This window comes from Camelus ferus, chromosome 2, assembly GCF_009834535.1.
Source record: "Camelus ferus isolate YT-003-E chromosome 2, BCGSAC_Cfer_1.0, whole genome shotgun sequence".
NCBI classification, from domain to species: domain Eukaryota; kingdom Metazoa; phylum Chordata; class Mammalia; order Artiodactyla; family Camelidae; genus Camelus; species Camelus ferus.
The window spans coordinates 67,003,806-67,023,934 of record NC_045697.1 but is presented as its reverse complement, the minus strand read 5'-3'; the positions used below and the strand labels follow the sequence as shown (position 1 = coordinate 67,023,934).

General features: G+C 36.7%; 1 protein-coding gene across 2 annotated transcripts in view; it reads left to right on the top strand.

The window, feature by feature from the left end:
* Positions 1–20,129, top strand: part of UNC5C (unc-5 netrin receptor C) — a 339,287-nt gene that overhangs the window by 202,454 nt on the left and 116,704 nt on the right. For both annotated transcript variants that reach the window (XM_006192262.3, XM_006192261.3), the window contains exon 3: positions 11,967–12,110. In XM_006192262.3, the coding sequence (XP_006192324.1) occupies positions 11,967–12,110 (144 nt within the window). The remainder of the gene's footprint in view (positions 1–11,966; positions 12,111–20,129) is intronic.

Below are 20,129 nucleotides of genomic sequence, written 5' to 3'. Positions count from 1 at the left end.
TTTTTCCTCTTCAAGTAGCTTTATCAGTTACATAGTAGAAGGACTTCTAATACTCACATCCTGTTCTCTCCTTCCTGGGCACGCAGGATTACTACAAGTCCTGCATCCTTGCTGTCAGCTTGGCCAGGTGATTACATCTAGCTAATGGGCTATGAGTGAGTTATGTTGAACTGCCAAGCCAAGGCATTAAAGGACAGTCAGATGTGCTTACACATAGTCAAGAAGTCAGTCATCTAAGTTATAAATAATTAAAAAGAACATTTGTGTCCTTTTTTTTTTTTGATTCCACTTATAAGTAATAACATATGGCATTTTTCTTTCTCTTTCTAACTTACTTTACTTAGAATGACGATCTCCAGGTCCATCCATGTTGCTGCAAATGGCATTATTTTATTTTTTTATGGCTGAGTAGTATTCCATTGCATATATGTACCACATCTTCTTTATCCAGTCATCTGTTGATGGACATTTAGGTTGTTTCCATGTCTTGGCTATTGTAAATAGTGCCGCTATTAACATTGGGGTGCCTATGTCTTTTTAAATTATATTTTTCTCTGGGTATATGCCCAGGAGTGGGATTGCTGGATCATATGGTAAGTCTATTTTTAGTTTTTTAAGGAACCACCATGCTATCCTCAATAGTGGCTGCACCAATGTACATTCCTACCAACAGTGTAGGAGGGTTCCTTTTTCTCCACACCCTCTCCAGCATTTATTATTTGTAGACTTTTTAATGATGCCCATTCTGGCTGGTGTGAGGTGATACCTCATTGTAGGTTTGATTTGAATTTCTCTAACAATGATGTTGAGCATCTTTTAATGTGCTTGTTGGCCATCTGTATGTCTTCTTTGGAGAGATTTCTGTTTAGGTCTTCTGCCCATTTTTTGATTGGATTGCTTTTTTTTTTTATATGTTAAGGTGTATGAGCTGTTTGTATATTTTGGAAATTAGTCCCTTGTTGGTTGCATCATTTGCAAATATTTTCTTCCATTCTGTAGGTTGTCTTTTCATTTTATTGACCATATCCTTAGCTGTGCAAAGGCTTTTAAGTTTAATTAGATCCCATTTGTTTATGTTTGCTTTTATTCCCATGACTCCAGGATCTGGTTCTAAAAATATATTGCTGTGATTTATGTCCAAGAGTGTTCTGCCTATGTTTTCCTCTAGGAGTTTTATGGTATCTGGTCTTACATTTAGATCTTTAACCCATTTTGAGTTTATTTTTGTATGTAGTGTTAGAGAATGTTCTAATTTCAGTCTTTTACAGGTAGCTGTGCAATTTTCCCAGCACCATGTATTGAAGAGACTATTTCCTTCATTGCACTTTCTTGCCTCGTTTGTTGTAGATTAATTGACCATAAGTGCATGGCTTACTTTTGGACTTTCTAACCTGTCCCATTGATCTATGTGTTTGTTTTTCTGCCAGTGTCATACTGTTTTGATTACTGTATCTTTGTAGTATAGTCTGAAGTCCGGGAGCATGATTCCCCCAGTTTTGTTCTTCTTTTTCAAGCTTATTTTGGCTATTCGGGGTCTTTGGTGTTTCCATACAAATTTTAACTTTTTTTTTGTTCTAGCTCTTAAAAATGTCATTGGTAATTTGATAGGGATTGCATTGAATCTGTGTATTGCCTTAGGTATTATGGTCATTTTAACAATATTGATTCTTCCAATCCAAGAACACAGTATATCTTTCCATTTGTTTATGTCATCATCAGTGTCTTATAGTTTTCAGAGTACAGGTCTTTTGCCTTCTTGGGTAGGTTTATTCCTGGGTATTTTATTCTTTATGGTGAGATGGTAAATGGTATTGTTTCCTTAATTTCTTTTTCTGCTATTTCATTGTTAGTGTACAGAAATGCAACTGATTTCTGTATATTAATTTTGTATCCTGCAAATTTACCAAATTCATTGATGAGTTCTAGTAGTTTTCTGGTCGCTTCTTTAGGGTTTTCTATGTATAGTATTATGTCATCTACAAACAGTAACAGTTTTACTTCTTCGTTTCCAATTTGGGTTCCTTTTATTTCTTTTTCTTCTCTGTTGCTATGTCTAGGACTTCCAAAACTATGTTGAGTAAAAGTGGCAAGAGTGGGCATCCTTGTCTTGTTCCTGATCTTAGAGGAAATGCTTTCAGCTTTTCACTGTTGAGTATGATGTTAGCTGTGGGTTTGTCATATATGACCTTTACTGTGTTGAAGTGTGTTCTGTCTATGCCCACTTTCTGGAGAGTTTTTATCATAAGTTGATGTTGAATTTTATCAAAAGCTTTTTCTGTATCTATTGAGATGATCATATGGTTTTTATTCTTCAATTTGTTAATGTGGTGTATCACATTGATTGATCTGTGGTTATTGGAAAATCCTTGCATACATGGGATAAATCCCACTTGATCATGGTGTATGATCCTTTGAATGCATTGTTAGAGTCAATTTGCTAGTATTTTGTTGAAGAGTTTTGCATCTTTATTCATAAGTGATATTGGCCTGTAATTTTCTTTTTTTGTGATATCTTTGTCTGGTTTTGGTATCAGGGTGATGATGGCCTCATAGAATGAGTTTGGAGTGTTCCTTCCTCTTGCAATTTTTTGGAATAGTTTCAGAAGGATAGGTGTTAACTTTTCTCTAAATGTTTGGTAGAATTCACCTGTGAAGCCATCTGATCCTGGACTTTTTTGTTGGGAGTTTTTAAATTACTGATTCAATTTCAATGCTGTTAATTGATCTATTCATAGTGTCTACTTCTCCTGGTTCAGTCTTGGCAAATTGTACCTCTCTGTAATTTAAAAAAAAAGAAAAAACTTAAGTGCATTATACTTATTTGCATTATTTTATTAAATCGTATCTCCCTTTGCAATGATGAAAGAAAGATTTGAGGCAAAGATCTCAGAATATACAGAAATATTTTGGAAATATCAGAGCAAGTAGTTATTTCTCAGTCTCTCCAAAAAGTTAAAATTGAAAATTGGTGTTTCAGCAGGCATTCAATACATATTCCTGGCTTGAAAATATGAAATGTTAACATTTTTCATCTCTACTTAGAATTTCACAAGTTAACTTTTTTCCCTGCTTATTGTAAATTGAGCCATTCTTGCATATTAGAATTCCTTTTTAAAAGGATAGGAAAAAAGGATCTTTTTGTTGGTACTTGATCTGTGTTTACTCAGTTATTATTGGAGGCTCGACAATTTTGGAGCCTCTAAGAAGCACTGTGATAACTCCACTTTTTGTTCCCCATTCTAAGTGTGAATACCAAGCATGTTCAAAATTTAAATCCAAATTGCATTTGGCTATGTCTTTCTGGCGAGGTACAACTGCCATCATGACTGAAAGTCCCTTTCCTCTAAAATGTAGCAGAACATAATCACATAGCTTTTCAATAAGTATGTCATAGTGTCCTGGGGGAAAATACTCTTTCATTAATTTAACAAATGTTTATTGTGTTCCTACAATATGTACCAGGTATTATTCTAGGCCACAGTATCATCATGTAACAAAGAAAATTTTCTACCCTGTTAGAGCTCACATCCTAGTTGGAAAGTGAAGAATGATTCTAAAAGATGTGTTTGTGCTCAACAATTTTAAATCTTCATTAGGAGATGGAACTTTGCTTATTCTGCCCCAGATTAGTCAGAACTAGCCTTGCTAGTTATTTCCATTCAGCTGCTTAGTGACTTCCTTGCCTCTCCTATGTGTTGGGATAGGGAGATAGGAAATTCCTAATACGTGAGCAGTGCAAGCTTTTTGGTTACTGAAATTAGTAGAGTCTTCACTCATCATATCGGGATGGCTTCACTCTATCTGCACTTTAATGTAGTGACTTAGCTGAAGGACAGGAAACTTAAAGGCAAACCACTAGTACTTGTTCCTGCTATTCAGTCTCCATTTCTAAATATCGTATCCACATCCGCCTTGTCCTAGACAGTTGACGTCCTCACCTTCACCAAACTCTTCCAACTCTGTTGAAAATTTCCCTAACCAGCCATATCTTTCTTATCCAGGTATGTGACTAATATAATTTCCAAACAGTGAGTCCTTCCCCTCTCTTAAGACTATATTAGTACCTCTAGTGGTAATTTTGTTAATAGAATATAGTTGTATTCTCAATTGTTATTATTTTATAGTATATTTTAAAGGAATTTTACAGATTTCAAGAACTTTTATAGCTCTTATTCCATTTATTTTCACGCAACTCAATGAAAAACAGATTCTAAATTTCATTTTACAAGTTGGGAAAACAAGGCTTGATTAATTTAAGACTTTCTGAAGGTCAGAGAGTAAACAGAGGGCAGGAATTTTTTCTCTTATCTAAATAAATCACTAGATTACTGTGTATTAGACAAGTATTTGTCTAGTCCCTCAGTTGTAATAATAATTGTCCTGAATGGGTTGAATTTAAACAAACAAAATGAACACTTACAGTTTGGCTTTAAAGATTTTTTAAGAATATGAAATGTATCAATTTTAAGATAAACAGATAAGCTGCCCCCAATATCTTATAAACTATTATAAGTGGCAGTCACTCTAGAGATGATTGCTCTTAATGCTTGTTTCTAAATCATTTGGAATAAGAAAAAAATCAAAGCCTAACAGTATGAGCAGTTATTATTCTAGACATATGTACGTGATTTCCACTGTCAGACAGTGTTTTCAGAGGGTCACCAAGAATATTGCTTTTAACACTTAGATTAATGACCTGATATAAAACCATAGACCTGAAAGCAAATTTTGTAATAATAATTAAAAATTAAAATTATTAAAATTCAATTAAAGTGAATCAAATGAGTTTTGTTTACTAGTAAAGTCATATTAATCTTTCTAGAGCATATGTCCATTTTGAAAACTGCCGTTTCACCACTTAACAATTTTCACAGGCTCCCTGCTCCACAAAACAGTCTTCTCTAGCTGCCAAACAAGGCTCTCCAGGAGTCTCTCTTCTAATTCCATGGTCTTATTTCTTTACTTAATTCATGTAAAGTACTCTGTAGTGTAGTCTCCGTGTTTTTCATCTCTGCCCTTTGGCTTCTTGCTGTTCTTTCCTCCTCAAATGTCTTTGATCCCTCTGTAAATTTTTAAACCCAAACCATGCTTCAGCATCAAACTCAAATATTCCATTCCCCAGGTCCCTCATGATCTCTCCTCCTAAAGCAATTTCACTATAGCTTTCTTCATGGGGTTTTCAGAATTTTCCAAACAATGGACTACTTTTATTCAAGAGATCAACGTATGGAGAATGCTAACCAAAACCACACTGAAAGCTATGATGAAATGGGGTTCTTTGTTTATGTTGACTGTAAGGTTCTATGGTTTAATAAATTTAGGGGGGATGGTGGCAGTCCAAATTAAACCTATTTCTTTGTGGCAGAACTTCTAACCAATGTTTTCAGTATACTAACAGGCACTCTGAATTTCTGAGAGAAAGCTCTATTAAACAGAAATCCCCAAATTTATTTGAGCAAAAAACACTTTTTTGAGATAGTTTGAGGAATATTGGTGTAGTGAAAGGAATCAGAACATTCATTTCAGACAAATGTGGATCTATATCATGATTTCAGTAATTATTGGCTGTATGAACAGTTATTCTGACCCCCTTTCCTTACCTGTATTATAAGTGTAACAATACTAATCCCCAAAGATTATCATGCAGATTAACTGAGACCCATGGTAGTTGCTTAATACATATACTAGTTACCTTTACTGTTCTGAGTTACAATTAAATTTACTTATACCTGGGATTCAACACTATGTTGTATTATAGCTACAACATACAAATCATTCATTTATTTAACATACATTACCTAGAAGGATATTTGTGTCAGTTACTGTACTGGTGGATACACAATGCATATGACAGTCCATTTACTCAGTGAACTACTGTTTTTATCCCTGGTATTGGCCAGTAAGTTTCTGAAGGGAGGATCTGTAAGCAGTTCATCTCTGTGCCCAGCTTAGAGTCTACTGTGCATGAAATAGGTGCTCAATAGCAGGCTCCACAATAGAACGTAACCCACAGGAGGAGGCCTTAACTGTCTTCTTTACCACTTGGTCCCCAGCACATAGAAGAGTACATGACACATAGTAGAGACTTAATAAATACCTATTGAATGAATGACTGGACTAAAGTAATAGTAAGGTCTATAATTTACAAGAACACAGTTAACTAATCTTCAAGAACACATCGTTCCAACCCTTACTGACAGAATTTTTTTTAATTTGTTAAAATTACTTCTCTTCAAATTACTAATGGATTGCATGAAATTAGGACAAAAAGGAATACATGTAGTTAAATTTAGATAACTAATAAGCTTTCAAAGAAAAATGTTAGAATATACATTTAAATATATGTAATAAATTTGGTTTTGTTGGGAAAAGTATTTAGATAAGTAATATATTTGCTATTTCAATGGAATGTGCTTTGTATCCTTCCAAATAAAAAAAAATGCCATCATGTTTTCTTGGAACAGAGATTCAATAGACTTGTCATTACTGAAGGTAAGAATAGGAAATAACTGATGGGCCAAATTTGGTATGATCAATTTCTGTCAACACATCCATGCAACTCTATAAGTAAGAAATTATTTTACATGCCCACCACTCTAGTTATCCTTCGTACTTACAGTCTTAAGTTTGATGCTGGTTGGAAAGTCAAATCAAAAGTAGGAGCACTGTTTCTTCTATAACATTTAAAACCTGACACACTTGCAAAAGAAAGGTGGAAAAGCGCTAGCATTGTGAGAGTAAATATCATTTGTCACTCTATTTTAATATCGTCTTGCAATTAAAATTTCAAGTTTCAAGGGGGAAAAGTGAATTTATCTATAGTTGTCATATAGCATTCTAGAAGCACTAGACATCTCTCCACTCCAGATACAAAATCCAATGAATTTTTTTCTCAGTTCTAGACAAAAACAAAATATAGTAAAATGAAACACACATTGGACATGGAATGCCAAACAGAACCAAATGACTAGAAACTATCATGTAAAAAGAAATCAAGTCCATAGCCTAGGTATGAAGTACTTTCAAGCAAATGTATGGAACCATTCGGTCCCAAACATCTTATTCCTTAACTTTTAGGTAAATTCATCTTGATCACAAAGATAGTAAATGTAACATTAACAAAATTATACTCATAATAAATCTAATATAGTGGTAAATTGTAATTCCCAATTACACAAGTAATTTTATTTAATTAGATGGCCTGTTTAGATATTGGATATTATATTAAAAACTCAAGAAAAACATTTCAGAGAGAAGTTGGTAACTTATGCATTTATAATGTCTTCTTTTCCTGATGTACTTTAAAGATTGTCAGATGACTTCATATAGCATAAAGTGATGTCTTAATTATAAAGTTTTGCCTTTTGAGTTATATTTTGATTATTTTAGTAAGAGTTATAAGTTGCTAAAATAATTATCAGTTTTTTATGGTGTGACATATTTTTCAATAATGATTGTATTTTTGTGATTAAATTTATATTAAAACATCTCAAGCTGATATGCTTCATATTTTAGATAGTAGTGAAAACTAATAGGATTAAGCTCTGGAAGGAAGCATGAAAAAGAGACCACAGTAATTCAGTAAAATGTTGTAATGTCTTCCAGAGCATCCTTACCTGCAGCTTTGTACATTTCCCACCAACCTGTGTCCTAACTGTGAATGTACTATAATGAGATTTGGTAGAGTGACCTCTGCAGCTCTTCACTCAATAAGAAAAGTGCTGGAAGAAATCGAGTTGCCAGGTCTGCACAGTATGGTGTCTCAAAATTTCCCTTTGCATGTGAAAGATAAAGTAATTGGGAGGAATGAGAGATACATGTCAGGCACACGTAACACCTAAGTCTAACACGGTATTAGGATGTGAAACATACATGGGGTATCAGAAGATGCAGGTTTGATGAACACATTTAAAACAAATATTTTAAGGTGATGCATGAGTTTTGAGTATCACCTAATAAACAAGATAAATAAATAGCACAAGCCTGGAAGTGATATTTGATCCATTTTTACATTTCTGGAATTAACATAATTTGACATTAGTGACTTAATATTTGTTGACAGCACTGCAGATAACATTTCTGGGGGAATGTGGATATTTTAAATAATTATACAACAGGATTCATCCTGTGTTTTTGATCACTTTATAATAATCTCTAGAAAAACATTATTTGTGGTGCTTGACCACCATTATGAAATTAAAATTATGCTAAAGATAAGGAATAAATGTCAATTATCAGATTTTATTGCCATACTAAAGTATAGCCTCACAAAGAACCAATCAGAGGGTTGCATTTATATCTGAATTTCTAAAATCACTTGAAACTCCCTGCTAACAAGTGCATTTTCATACTCATTATAAGACTTTTTGGTATATTATGCTAATTATTTTCCTGCAGTCTGACTCCCAAACCACAATGAATCTTATTATAAAAGCAAATCACTGTAAACTTCAAACAGCATGCCTCTTTGAGATGCCACTATTAAAGGAAGAACAGTAATGGGAAATCTTTGATGTTATCAGACGAGATGGAAAATACACATTTGTATTTGAGTAAATCCTGTGGACCGAAGCATTTCCCCCTACCCTTAAATTACCTGAAACCAATTTCAAGTTCCCAAATGCTCTTCAAAGCAACCTGCCTTGGAAGGTGATGTGGATGGCATTTCAAATTTCAAGGCAGCTTGCTTTTTCCATCTCAAGACTTCAAGCAGATTTGAAATTTCACTTTCAAAGAGAAAGGATATTACCTACTTTTACCCAAACCACTGGCTTCTGGTTTGATGAACAATATGTCACGGGTAATGAACTTACCTATGGCAATGAAAAGACGATCTGTAACTGAGTAACTCAGAGTTTGAATAATGCAGCTAATTCTAGAGAATTCTAAACTTTCTAAGCTGTAAGTGTTTAGATACTTCATGCTTCAATTTTTTCTTGTTCTGGCATTGTTGACCAAAAATTGGAATGTAAACTTTGGGCATGTGGCAGGGCAACTGTACACAACTGTAATTAATCCATCTCCTCCTGAATGGGGCGTCTGTGAAGCTAAGGACAAAACTCGATGTGTGCTTGACTCCTGTGCCCACAGGGAGCCTGGGCCACACAATTCAGAACATTCATACTGTGAATAATCCCTGTAGCAGGAGGGTTGGTCTGTGGCTTCTTAAAAGGATGTAGATTTGTGGTCAGCAGAAACATCCATGAGCCTCTTTGGGCTAAAGGATACAGTGGCCCTAGTGAAGTTCCCCTAGCATTTAATTAGGTTTCCTGTAATTGCTTTAAGTAAAAGGGGGGAATGAAACCTGAAGTTACCATCTTGGGACACAAAATATTTGTATGCGGTTTTAATATCCTGAGCCCATTTGTTGCTGCTCTATATTTTGGAAAGAGCCATTATAGGGCTAAGGAAATACACACGGCAGGTTTATCAGTCCTTTGGTGACTAAATTTACTGCAACACTCTTTAGAGGAAGAGATTTGCTTCCCGTAACTGACTTTTTGAATACACAGAGAAGGTATAAACAAGTAAAACAGGCAAAAGTCTTAAACACCAGAAAGTGGAATAAAACCAAAGGTGGTGGCGAGGAGGGAAGGCTCCCTGTCATTGCACAGGTTTCTAGATAACAGAAAAATGAGGATAATTACAATGAGACGGGAAAATGAGAGGCCCAAGCAAGGACCGGAAATAAGAAGGAAAATGGTGTTGTTTGTTAATAAGTTGTGTTTTTTGCTGTGGAGATTTGTTTTATTATTTGGACGTTGGCTGAAATAATCTAGGAATCTTTTTATAGAGCGGTGAGGGGTTGGAATATACCAGTTACTTAAATTTTTTTTCAAATTATATAAGCATAAAAGGATTACTAATTTTTAAACTTTTATTTTTAATGTACTTAATAAACTTTTGAAAATAGAGTTGTCTTGTCAGGGCCTTGCCCTGCCTTGGGCTTATGAAACCCACTTTCCTGGGCTTCGTTCCAGTTCAGGGACTCTTGAGTGGACCTAAGGACTAGGTCCCATCAGCTTGTGACAGGAAGAATTGTTTATCCCCCAGTGGGTCAGCACTTACTATAATCTGGTGGTTGTTAATTTCCTTGAGTGCTTCCACCCATTTGAGCATTTTAGGGTAATGCTTGATTTTAGGGTGAGGACCAGAATACTCTTTTAGGGTCTCCAGATGACACCTCTTTCATGTTCCCTATGCTAGGAAGCCATGATCAAACATTGTAAGAAGTCAACTGTTAGGAACTAGTTAAACTCTGTATCTCATACATATCATAGCATCTATCATTTGTTAGTCCTTCTTGCTTGAAACACTTGGCTCTCAGAAAGAAATCCCAGCTCCTAAACATGGTGTATAAAAGTGGTTCTCAAACTGCAGCACGCATCAGAATTCTTGGAGGGAGGGTTTGTTAAAATATTGCTTGGCCAGACTCTCAGTTTTTCTTGTCCAGTGAGTCTGGAGTGGGGCCCAAGAATCTGCATTTCCAACAAGTTCCCAGGTGATGCGGATGAAGCTGTTTTGCGGGCCACATTTTGAGAACCACTGGTTTACAAGAATGTAGATAAACTGGTCTCTTTCTTGTCTCCAGTTCCGTTTCATGCCAGCAGTCTCTGTTGTCTTCTCCTGGTTTCCCAATCTCCTGTTCCCTTTCCTGCTTCTTCCTATATACAGGGACAATACCCTGTCCCTCTCCCCATATGATTTAACCAACCTAACTCATGTTGGATCCTTCATACTAAGTTGGGTCCCCTTGTTACTCATTCTCATTGTCCTCGTACTTCTCCTCTGCAGCATTGAACACAACTGTAATTAAATAATAAATTAATACGTGTCCTCCTCTCAATAATAGAAGTTCATTGAGGGCAATGACTGTCTTACTCATCAGAGTTGCACAAGTACCTAGTACAATATTTTCCACATAATTGATATTCAGTAGGTATTTAATCAATGGATGAATGAATGGATGAATAAACAGTACAAAGAAACACACCGAATCTTTTGTAGTGTGCTCATACTTGACCCAGAGGAAATTTTCCTGCTCCCTAAGTGTGCCCCTACCAGTTCTCTCAATAGGCACTCTGTGCTGGAAGTGTGCAGGTGAACTGGCTGTTGCCCACATACATTGTTCAGATAATCCTTCTTGCTCAATGCAAAGAGGCATTATTGCAGGATGAATCTCTAAAATAGACTTTGGGACCTCAAAACAAATACCCCTAAAATGACAATCCTAGATTCTTAGTTCAGTTTTTGTTATTTAGGATTACATAATTCTGTGAAATAAATTCCAATTATTTGAGCATTTTAACTGGAGGCCACTTTATTTTTCATATGAGTTTGGTTACATTATTATTATAGAGAAACATTTTAGCTTTCAAAATATTGCTCATGAAAACTTTAAAGTCATACATTCTTTGGACAGGATAGCAGAGATCCGTTAACTAAGGCCAGTATTTCTTTCAAGAAAAATGATGTAACAAGCAAAGCTGTTTAAAATGACAGTTTTTAAAAATCGTTACATATTTATAAACTACTAGGTCATAATAAAACCTGGCACACATGTTTGTATATATAAATATATATATGTATGATCTATATACTTTGATCATAGTTTTAGGTCATTCTTTCTCATTCCATGTAAAGAATTAGGAAGACTTAGTTACTATAAAGCTGTGTACAGCACATGGGTATCTTACAACTTATATAATTAATTTAGAATCCTTCGAAGAAGTAAAATCCAAGTTCGTACTTGAATACAGAGATGTTTGAATACACCCCACTCCCTGAAGGAAGGTAAATATCTGTCAGGCCATAAGGGGAAAGATGTAATTTTGTGGAGTTAGAGATCTACTCTGCTTTCATCTTCTGATGAATCCAGAAGATTTGAAATAGCAAATAAGAGAATGAAAAAGTTGTGAGTCAAGTAACTGGAGCCAAGTAACTTAAATCTTCCTTTCCCTTGGCAGGTCTCATTGTCCGTGAAGTGAGCATTGAGATTTCACGCCAACAAGTGGAAGAACTCTTTGGACCTGAAGATTACTGGTGCCAGTGTGTAGCCTGGAGCTCTGCAGGCACCACCAAGAGCCGGAAGGCCTACGTGCGCATCGCATGTGAGTCATTGTGCAGGGACACTGTGGATTTCAGAAACTGATGAGATATGGAAAAATTTGGACCATAATTGCTCTCGTGTCAAAGAACCTTGATGAAAAACTGCTCCCAGATTTCTACATTAGAGCTACACTTTCCCCTTACGTCACCAGGATTTCGTTTTATTTGTATGTTTCAAGGCACTGAGTAATTTCCCTTTAGCGACTGTGAAAGAATTAGTGCTACTTTCAAAAGATTGAATCTTATTTTTTAATCTGGTAGTGATTAGGCTATGGGAAAACCAACTATATTCCTTTAATGAGTTTATTCTACCAGTTTGTTAGGACAGTGCTGACCAATTTTGCTATTAGAAATAGAAATTACCCAGACAAAGCGTCTCTATTTATTTTAGAACTGTTCTAGTGTACCAAAATACACCACTATTTTCCAAACTCTGTTAACTTCTAGAGTACTCATATTCAGGGAGAGGTTAAAAGGTGCCTCACAAAAAAAAAGTGTTCCATAATCAATAAATGTGGGAAATACTTTTTTTTTGGACAAAATTAAGGAGGTTTCTTTGCAAAACTTTTCATATTCTTTAATATGCTAATGTGCATGTTATCCCCAAGGGGGAGATGTAGTCTGCAGCTCTTTCTGCAGACCTTTTCTCAGTGAGTGCTGTTCACATCTTGAGCGTCATAAATGCTACTTTAATCTGTCTTAAGTTTCCATATTGAGAAATTTTCTCAAGTGTGAGACCACTGAAATCCATGTAAATTTTATTATCTGAATTCCTTTCCATGTCTGTATTTTACTAAATTTCATTTTGTGTTGATGTCAGTATCACTTACCTCTAATAGGTCACTAAGTCCCAACAATGTTGGCTCACAGGCTTCCCCCAATTCTACTCTCACCTCTTCCTTCCCTTCTGCTTGATCTAGATCCCAACTATTGCAAACACTTCCAGTTAGTCTCCATGGCTGAAGTCCTCTCTCTTTTCCAGTCCTTCCTCTGTATTACCACAAATGCAGTCTTCCTAAAACTCAGGTCTCACCTCTGCTCACCTCCATCTCTGCTTAAAATTTTACAGTGGCTTCTGAGAGACAGTCAAAATTTCTTACAGTGATAGGTATTATTGCAATAGTTTGCTAGAGCTGCCATAACAAAATTCCACAGAGTGGCCTGAACAACAGGATTTGTTTTCTCACAGTTCTGGAAGCTGTAATAAGTCCAAGATCAAGGTGCTGGCAGTATTGGCTTCTTCTGAAGTCTCTCTCACTGGCTTGTAGATGGTTATCTTCTCCATGTCTTCATGTGGTCTTCCTTCTGTACCTATCCAGGTCCAAATTTCTCTTCTTATAAAGATGCCAGTCATATTGGATTAAGGCCCACCTAATAGCCTCATTTTAACTTAGTCACCTCTTTAAAGACCCTATCTCCAAATAAAGGCACATCCTGAGGTACTGAGGGTTAGGACTTCAACATGTGAATTTTTAGGGGGACACATTTTAGTCCATAACAACCGTATTTCATTGTTTACATAATGTAACCTATGTTTCCAGCTCTGACCACAAAGAATGTCTCCATTGCCAGTCACACTATATTAGAAATACTTCCATTTCTATGCTTTCTAGTTCATACCAAAGGTCTTCCGCTTTTCTCCTACTTCCTCCCATTATTTGTAATAAATTCATTTATTTCACAAGTAGTTAGTAAGCATTTACTCTTGGGACAGTTGTATGTATTGGGTTTAGAACCAGAATCAAAACATGTAATGATGCCTGCTCTCAGGAAGCTTATGTCTGGTGAGCAAGGGCACACTCCAAATGAAAGAAGTAATCAGGAACAGAGTGGGTGGTAAATGCTATGAGGAAAGATATGTGGGAAAAGGGGTTATGTTGTGCTGGGTAGGGTGGTCAGGGAAGATATCCAGAAGAAGCTGACAGCTGAAAAAAACCTGAAGGAAGGGACAGAGGAGTCACAAGTACAAATGCCCTGAGGCAGGGATGTGCTGGGCAGAAGGTGGTTCTAAGAAAACTGAATTGGCCAGGGTGGCTGGAAGAGAGTGAGTGAGAGCAGGCTCTTAAAAAGTTAAGAAAGATAAGGCCTGAAAGTAAGGACAGGAAGGCCAGAGTGGAGATGGCCTAGGGCCTCTGGGTGTGGCATCTTTGGTTCTTAATATGACATGAGAACTTTGGAATGTTTTCAGCAGAGGAATTCATGACATGACTTCCATTTTAGCAGAATCACCTGACTGCTGCATTGAGACTAGACCATGAGAAGCAAGAGCAGAAGCAGGGAGACCGATTATGAGGCTGAGGCTATGAGAGATGTTAGGCTAGCATAGATTGGAAGAGGTCAAGCTGATGAGACCTGGATTCTAGATATATTTAAAGGCAGAGGTAATAGCTCTTTTTTGAGAGATTGGATGTAGGATGGGAGAGAAAGAAAGGAAAGAATTATTCAAAAGGCCTAGGCTTTTTGAAGGATTTCTTTCAGGTGTCCTTAGTGAAGTCATTCCTGCCTCATCAGTCTCCAGAGTGAAAGGTATTCCTTTCTCAAACCTTTCAGAGAAATTTGTATAGAGCTTTTCTCTTTTGAATTATATTCACTTGTTGTAATGTCTGGGTTTCATGCCATTGAGTTCCTTGAGGTCAATTTTGCTTAATTCAGCTTTGCTTAACTTTATATCTTTAGTGCTTAGCACAAGGCCTAGAACATCAAAGATGTTTAATAAATTGTATTGAATTGAAACCATTGAAAAGAATTCTTGGTGAAGTTTATTAAAATGTTCTATATTAATAATTCCTCACTGGGCACGTCTAAAGGGATTTTCTCTTTGTCTTATGTGGATTCTCTATGAAACAGACTTTGAGATGGAGACATGCATGCGGGCAATGTATCAGAGTGCTCTTAGGAACAGTATCTGTGGAGAAATAGAAATGGGCAGAGAGAGAAACTGAACTGCGATGCAGGTGTAACAAAAGATTAGCCCATGGGGATCTCTGGAGTTGGGATGGCCCTTCAGAGTCGTCCCACCTCGAGGCATAGGAGGTGAGTGGACCTTTGGCCCCCACACTGACTAGTCAATGGATATGGACCCCTCCTTTATTCCTCACCCCCACCAAATTCTGTGACCTGGTACAAGTCAGCTCTTCTCAACTGAAGGCAATTCCAGGAAAGAGAGGCTGAGAACCTTCACCATCAACACTCCCAACAGGTGGGAACCGTCCTGAAAAGGAATGTCAGAGGCATACCACAGCATCCACCACAACTGTCTACCACAAATCTTGAAGAATGTATTTTATTAATTATGAAGAACAAAAAGATACTTTTAAACATTTTAAAAAGAAACAAAAAACTAATTGTTTTGGTCAAATAATTAAATGAATTCAAAATTAGCTGCTAATTATAATCAAACAGGCACAGTGATACAAAACAGTATCTTTCATTGCTATATGTTTATTAATGTCAAGTCTAATAACTATTTTAAATTGCCAGTCTACACTCTATACTAAACTGGCTTTCTTAAAAGCAGAAGTCTAAGGGCTTCCTAATTCCAAATGACGACTTTTGTGTTGTACCCATTTCATATAAACATAAGAGTATATAGATAATATTCTCTTTATATAGCCCTATTCTCCACATAAAAATTAAAAACATATAACAACCCCATTTTTCTTTGCAACATATTGCATGAACTTTGCTATTTACTTCACAGCTTTTAAATGTAGTTTGACATTTTCAAATAAGAAGACAAACTCTTCTTCTAGTAAGAGATTAATTTGCCCATAACACCTTTTCATCTTCATGTATTAAGAATGAAGAGCAGTTTGCTTGTACTTCCATAATTCACTGACTCATTTGTGTGTGGTCAAGGAACCACATCCAACATACAAAGATTTATCCATATAGATTTACATCATGATAAAAAAAAAAGTTAAATTTCAAATTCTCTCTGTCAGGGCTGGTCCTGCCAAACAAGTCCTTGCTAATGTTGCAAAAAGACTGTAGATTTTCTAGTTGCTCTGTTTCAAGCCAGCTGTGGTGTTTTGCCCTGTAATGTTTGACAGACGGCCATCACATCAGCTGCAGTTAAAGTGTAAACTTGTCTCAGGTAAGGATGACCATGATGTGGAAGTAAAATAGGTGCAGTTACCTCTCACCCAACTCAAGTTATACTCATGATGTGTCCTACACAGGAGCCCATAGTTCTTTCATGAAAAAGCTCAATTTGCAGAAGTTTATAAAGCAGAAATGGATACTGGCTATTCATTCATGTTTTTAAGTTTGCTTATCTTTTATACATTCAAACTACATAAAATAGAAAAGTAAGTGTGTGAGACAATCAGGGCAGAGGAAAAACAGGAAAAAGGAAAGTAAGGGTCTGGCCAGGCACGAGCTGAAGACGTAAGTTGCCCGAGCTAGGATGCGGGCACGTTGACCACAGGGCAGTGCCAGGCAGGTGTCCTTGGTGCTGCAGCTTCCACTGCAGAGAGAGGAGCTTTTTCTGAGAGAACCCAAGTAGACCCTGTAAAGACTGTCCAAAGCGACACCCTCATGGTGATACAGCTGCCGATTTCACTGGGTTGTTTCCTCCAGTGTCCCCTATTATGGACCAATGGGAAAATTCTGAGTGTTAAGGTAGGAAAACGTAGTCCAGGCAAAATGTCAGCAAACACTGTCTTTCTTCAGGAAATAGTTTCAGTTCGGCTGCTGTTGTTGATACTGTGATGTTGATGATGTCGTGGCTGCGGTTGTCAGGGGACAGTGGGTGAAATGGGAAAAGAGCATAGTGGAGCGGAGAGAACACACGTTTGGGGGCCGGGTTGACATATTCAAATCCTCGTTCCATTACTTACTAGTGTGACCTTGGTTAAGCGACTTAACCCCTTGGAGACTTAGTCCCATCAACCGTGAAATGAAAATGATAGGGTTATTTTCAGATTAAACTAGAATAAACTTGTAAAGCACGTGGCATGTGCCAGACACAAAGCAAAGGCTCAGCAAATGTCCCAGGCCTGGGCTGTCAGTCCTAGAGGTTGAAGTTCTCTGCTGATTCATATATGATTAGACTGTAATTTTTCCCCTACGCCCGAGGATGGAGGAGCCCTCTATATGGTCACCCTTCTCCTCAATTCAAGAGTTACAGTGAATTTATGTGCACAGACAGTCCTTCTTCTTGGGAATGTCAGGATCGTTCCTAAGGATTTTTTTCTTTACTACATGTGCACACCAATAAATCACAGCCATCATCACAAAGGCCACTGCCTGCAGATTGGAATAAGATAGTTCCTGGGAAGAATTAAGGAGAATCAGGGTGGCCCTCTCTGCCCTCCTCTCATAGATCATCCATCCTCTTCTGTGAGGTCAGAACCACCTCGTGAGCCACCTGAGGGTTTGGACAAAACCTTGTTTGCATCTGTGAGTCTGTAGTGTCCAACACTCTGTCCAGAACAACAGGGTCCAAAGAAATATAATGCCAGCCACATGTCAGTTCAACTTTGCTAGTAGCCACCCTTAAAAAAAGTAAAAGAGGCAGAATTAATTTTAATAATATATGTTACTTGGTCTACTATATTTAAACTATCATTTTGACAAAATAACCAATATAAGCAGGTATTCATGAAATAATTTACATTCTTTTTTCCATACTAATCTTTGAGATGTGGTGTGCTTACACTTACAGTGCTTCTCAGTTAAGACTAGCCACACGCCCACTGCTCCATAGCCACATGTGGCTCGTGTTGGACAGATGGGCTGTGGAATAATAATAATAATAATAATAATAATAATAATAATAATAATAATAATAATAATAATAATAGATGCCCTGTTCCAAGCATTTAATTTTTTCACCTCACATAGCTACCTTTGTGTGTGTGTATGGTGAAAACACTAAAGATCTACTCTCTCAGCAAATTTCAATTATGTAATACAGTATTATTAACTGTAGTACCCATACTGTGCACAAATACCCCCAGAAATTACTCATCTTGTAGCCGAAAGTTTGTGCCCTTTGACAATACTTACATGAAGTAGCTTATTCAGTCCTTGCAACAGTTTTGTGTGACAGGTGTTATCATCCTCATTTTACAGACGAGAAAATTGAGGGCAAAAGGAGATTAAAAAACCTGCCTGAGTTCAAAGCTCATATTTGGAGAAGCAGGTCAGACCACCAACGTATTCCATGCTTTTAACCAAGACACTGAATACAAGTAAGAGAGGAAATGGCAATGATTTTCATGTCAGGTGGCAGTTCACAAAGATATCTTATTTTCCACATACATAATGTTACAGGCTCACTATGACTTATACAGCAGATGTGTGAGAAGGCCTTGGGTTCCTGCCTCTGTCCTGATACTTGATCTGCTCCAACCATACCAGTTTCTTTGTTTTTAGACTGTAATACACTCAATCCAGATACGGGCTATTTGCAGTAACTCTTGTTTCCTCCCCAGAACCTTCTGCCCCAACACTACTTGTGGCTCACTTCCTTCCTTCATGCAGATTTCTTCTGAGGTGTCACCTCTCCAGAGGGGTCAATTTACCTAAAACCGATTGACGCCAACGCTGTCACTCTCCTAACCCCAAGCCTGTTTTATTTTTCTTGAGAGCATTTCTCTTCATCATTATTTGTGATCTTTTATGTCGATAGTCTCCACCACTGGCATATAAGCTCACAAGAGTAGGCACTTTATTTTCTTCATAATTATATCCTCAATACCTAAAAATGGTACCTTGCACGTGGCTGGTACTTAGTAATGGAAGACATAAGTAAATAGAGGGCAATTGAATTAAATTGAAAGCATATGATAAGGCAAAGTGATGATGCTATTTAATGCTAATGATTTGTTCTCTCTTTTTTTTTTACCAACATATAGCATACATTTTATTCATATAATTATCTACCATCATCATTCATATTCCAAAGATTCCTTGGATTCACTAGAATATTGGCAGTTGTCACTAAGTGCGGTAATATTTTCCTGATTTGTTCTCTTAGTGGAAATGTTTTATCATCCAGGGAATTTGAGGACATCAGATAGACTGAAGTGACTGCCCCCTTGTCCCCTCCCCACTTCAAACTTCAAGCCCCCATTACACTTTTGTACTTATTTTCTCCATAGCACTTACCAACTTCTAACCAACTATATATTTACTTATTTTTTATATTCATGGCTTGTGGTCTATTCCTCCTAGTCCCTTGGAAAGTGAGACCCACATGGGCAAAGATTTTTGTTTGGTTTGTTCACTGATGAATTGAAAATGTGTACAGTGGTGCCTGGCACAGTGTAAGAACTCTGAATATAAAGGAATGAATTAACATTCCTATAGTAGGTGTAGTAATATCTCCAGTTAAATATGTATGTGTCTTGTGAATTATGATGCTGGTTTATATATACAGAAGTCATTATTTGTGGCCTTGTATGTTACTTTTCCATTTCCTACCTGTCTACTCTACTTGGCATAAACAAAATTAAATATACCATTTAACCAAATAGTGCATTTCTTTAACCAGGCATTCTGAAAGATTTAGGTTATGCCATGACAGTATCTGGCAGCCTAATGCCAACACCTTGGTAGAGCTCAGCAGGCTTGCCAAGACACCAGAATAAATGGCTTCTTTACTAACGTGCATCTCTGAGTTGTGATTTGATCCCTTGTATAACCACTTAATAAGCCCATTGTAAATTGCAGGGGCCAGATTTTTAATTAGATGAGATTAATCACACCATGTAGACAGTTTTAGACAATAAGACAAACTTTTAACAATAAATTTCTCCCTGTTTCATATAAATCTTAACCATTACATTAAATAGTTTATCACGTAGTTTCTATTTCAGGATTAAAAACTATAACACCTACCTAATTGTATCAGTCTATATTTTTCCAAACATAGTTACTTTTGTATTTAGACAGAAGTTCCTTAGATTTGTGGAGGCACCACAAATCTCTAGAAATTTATAGCTAATATTTGTTCTGAAAGGCAGACATCTAATTGATAGAACACTGTCTCATAAGTTACATTTTGGGGGAAA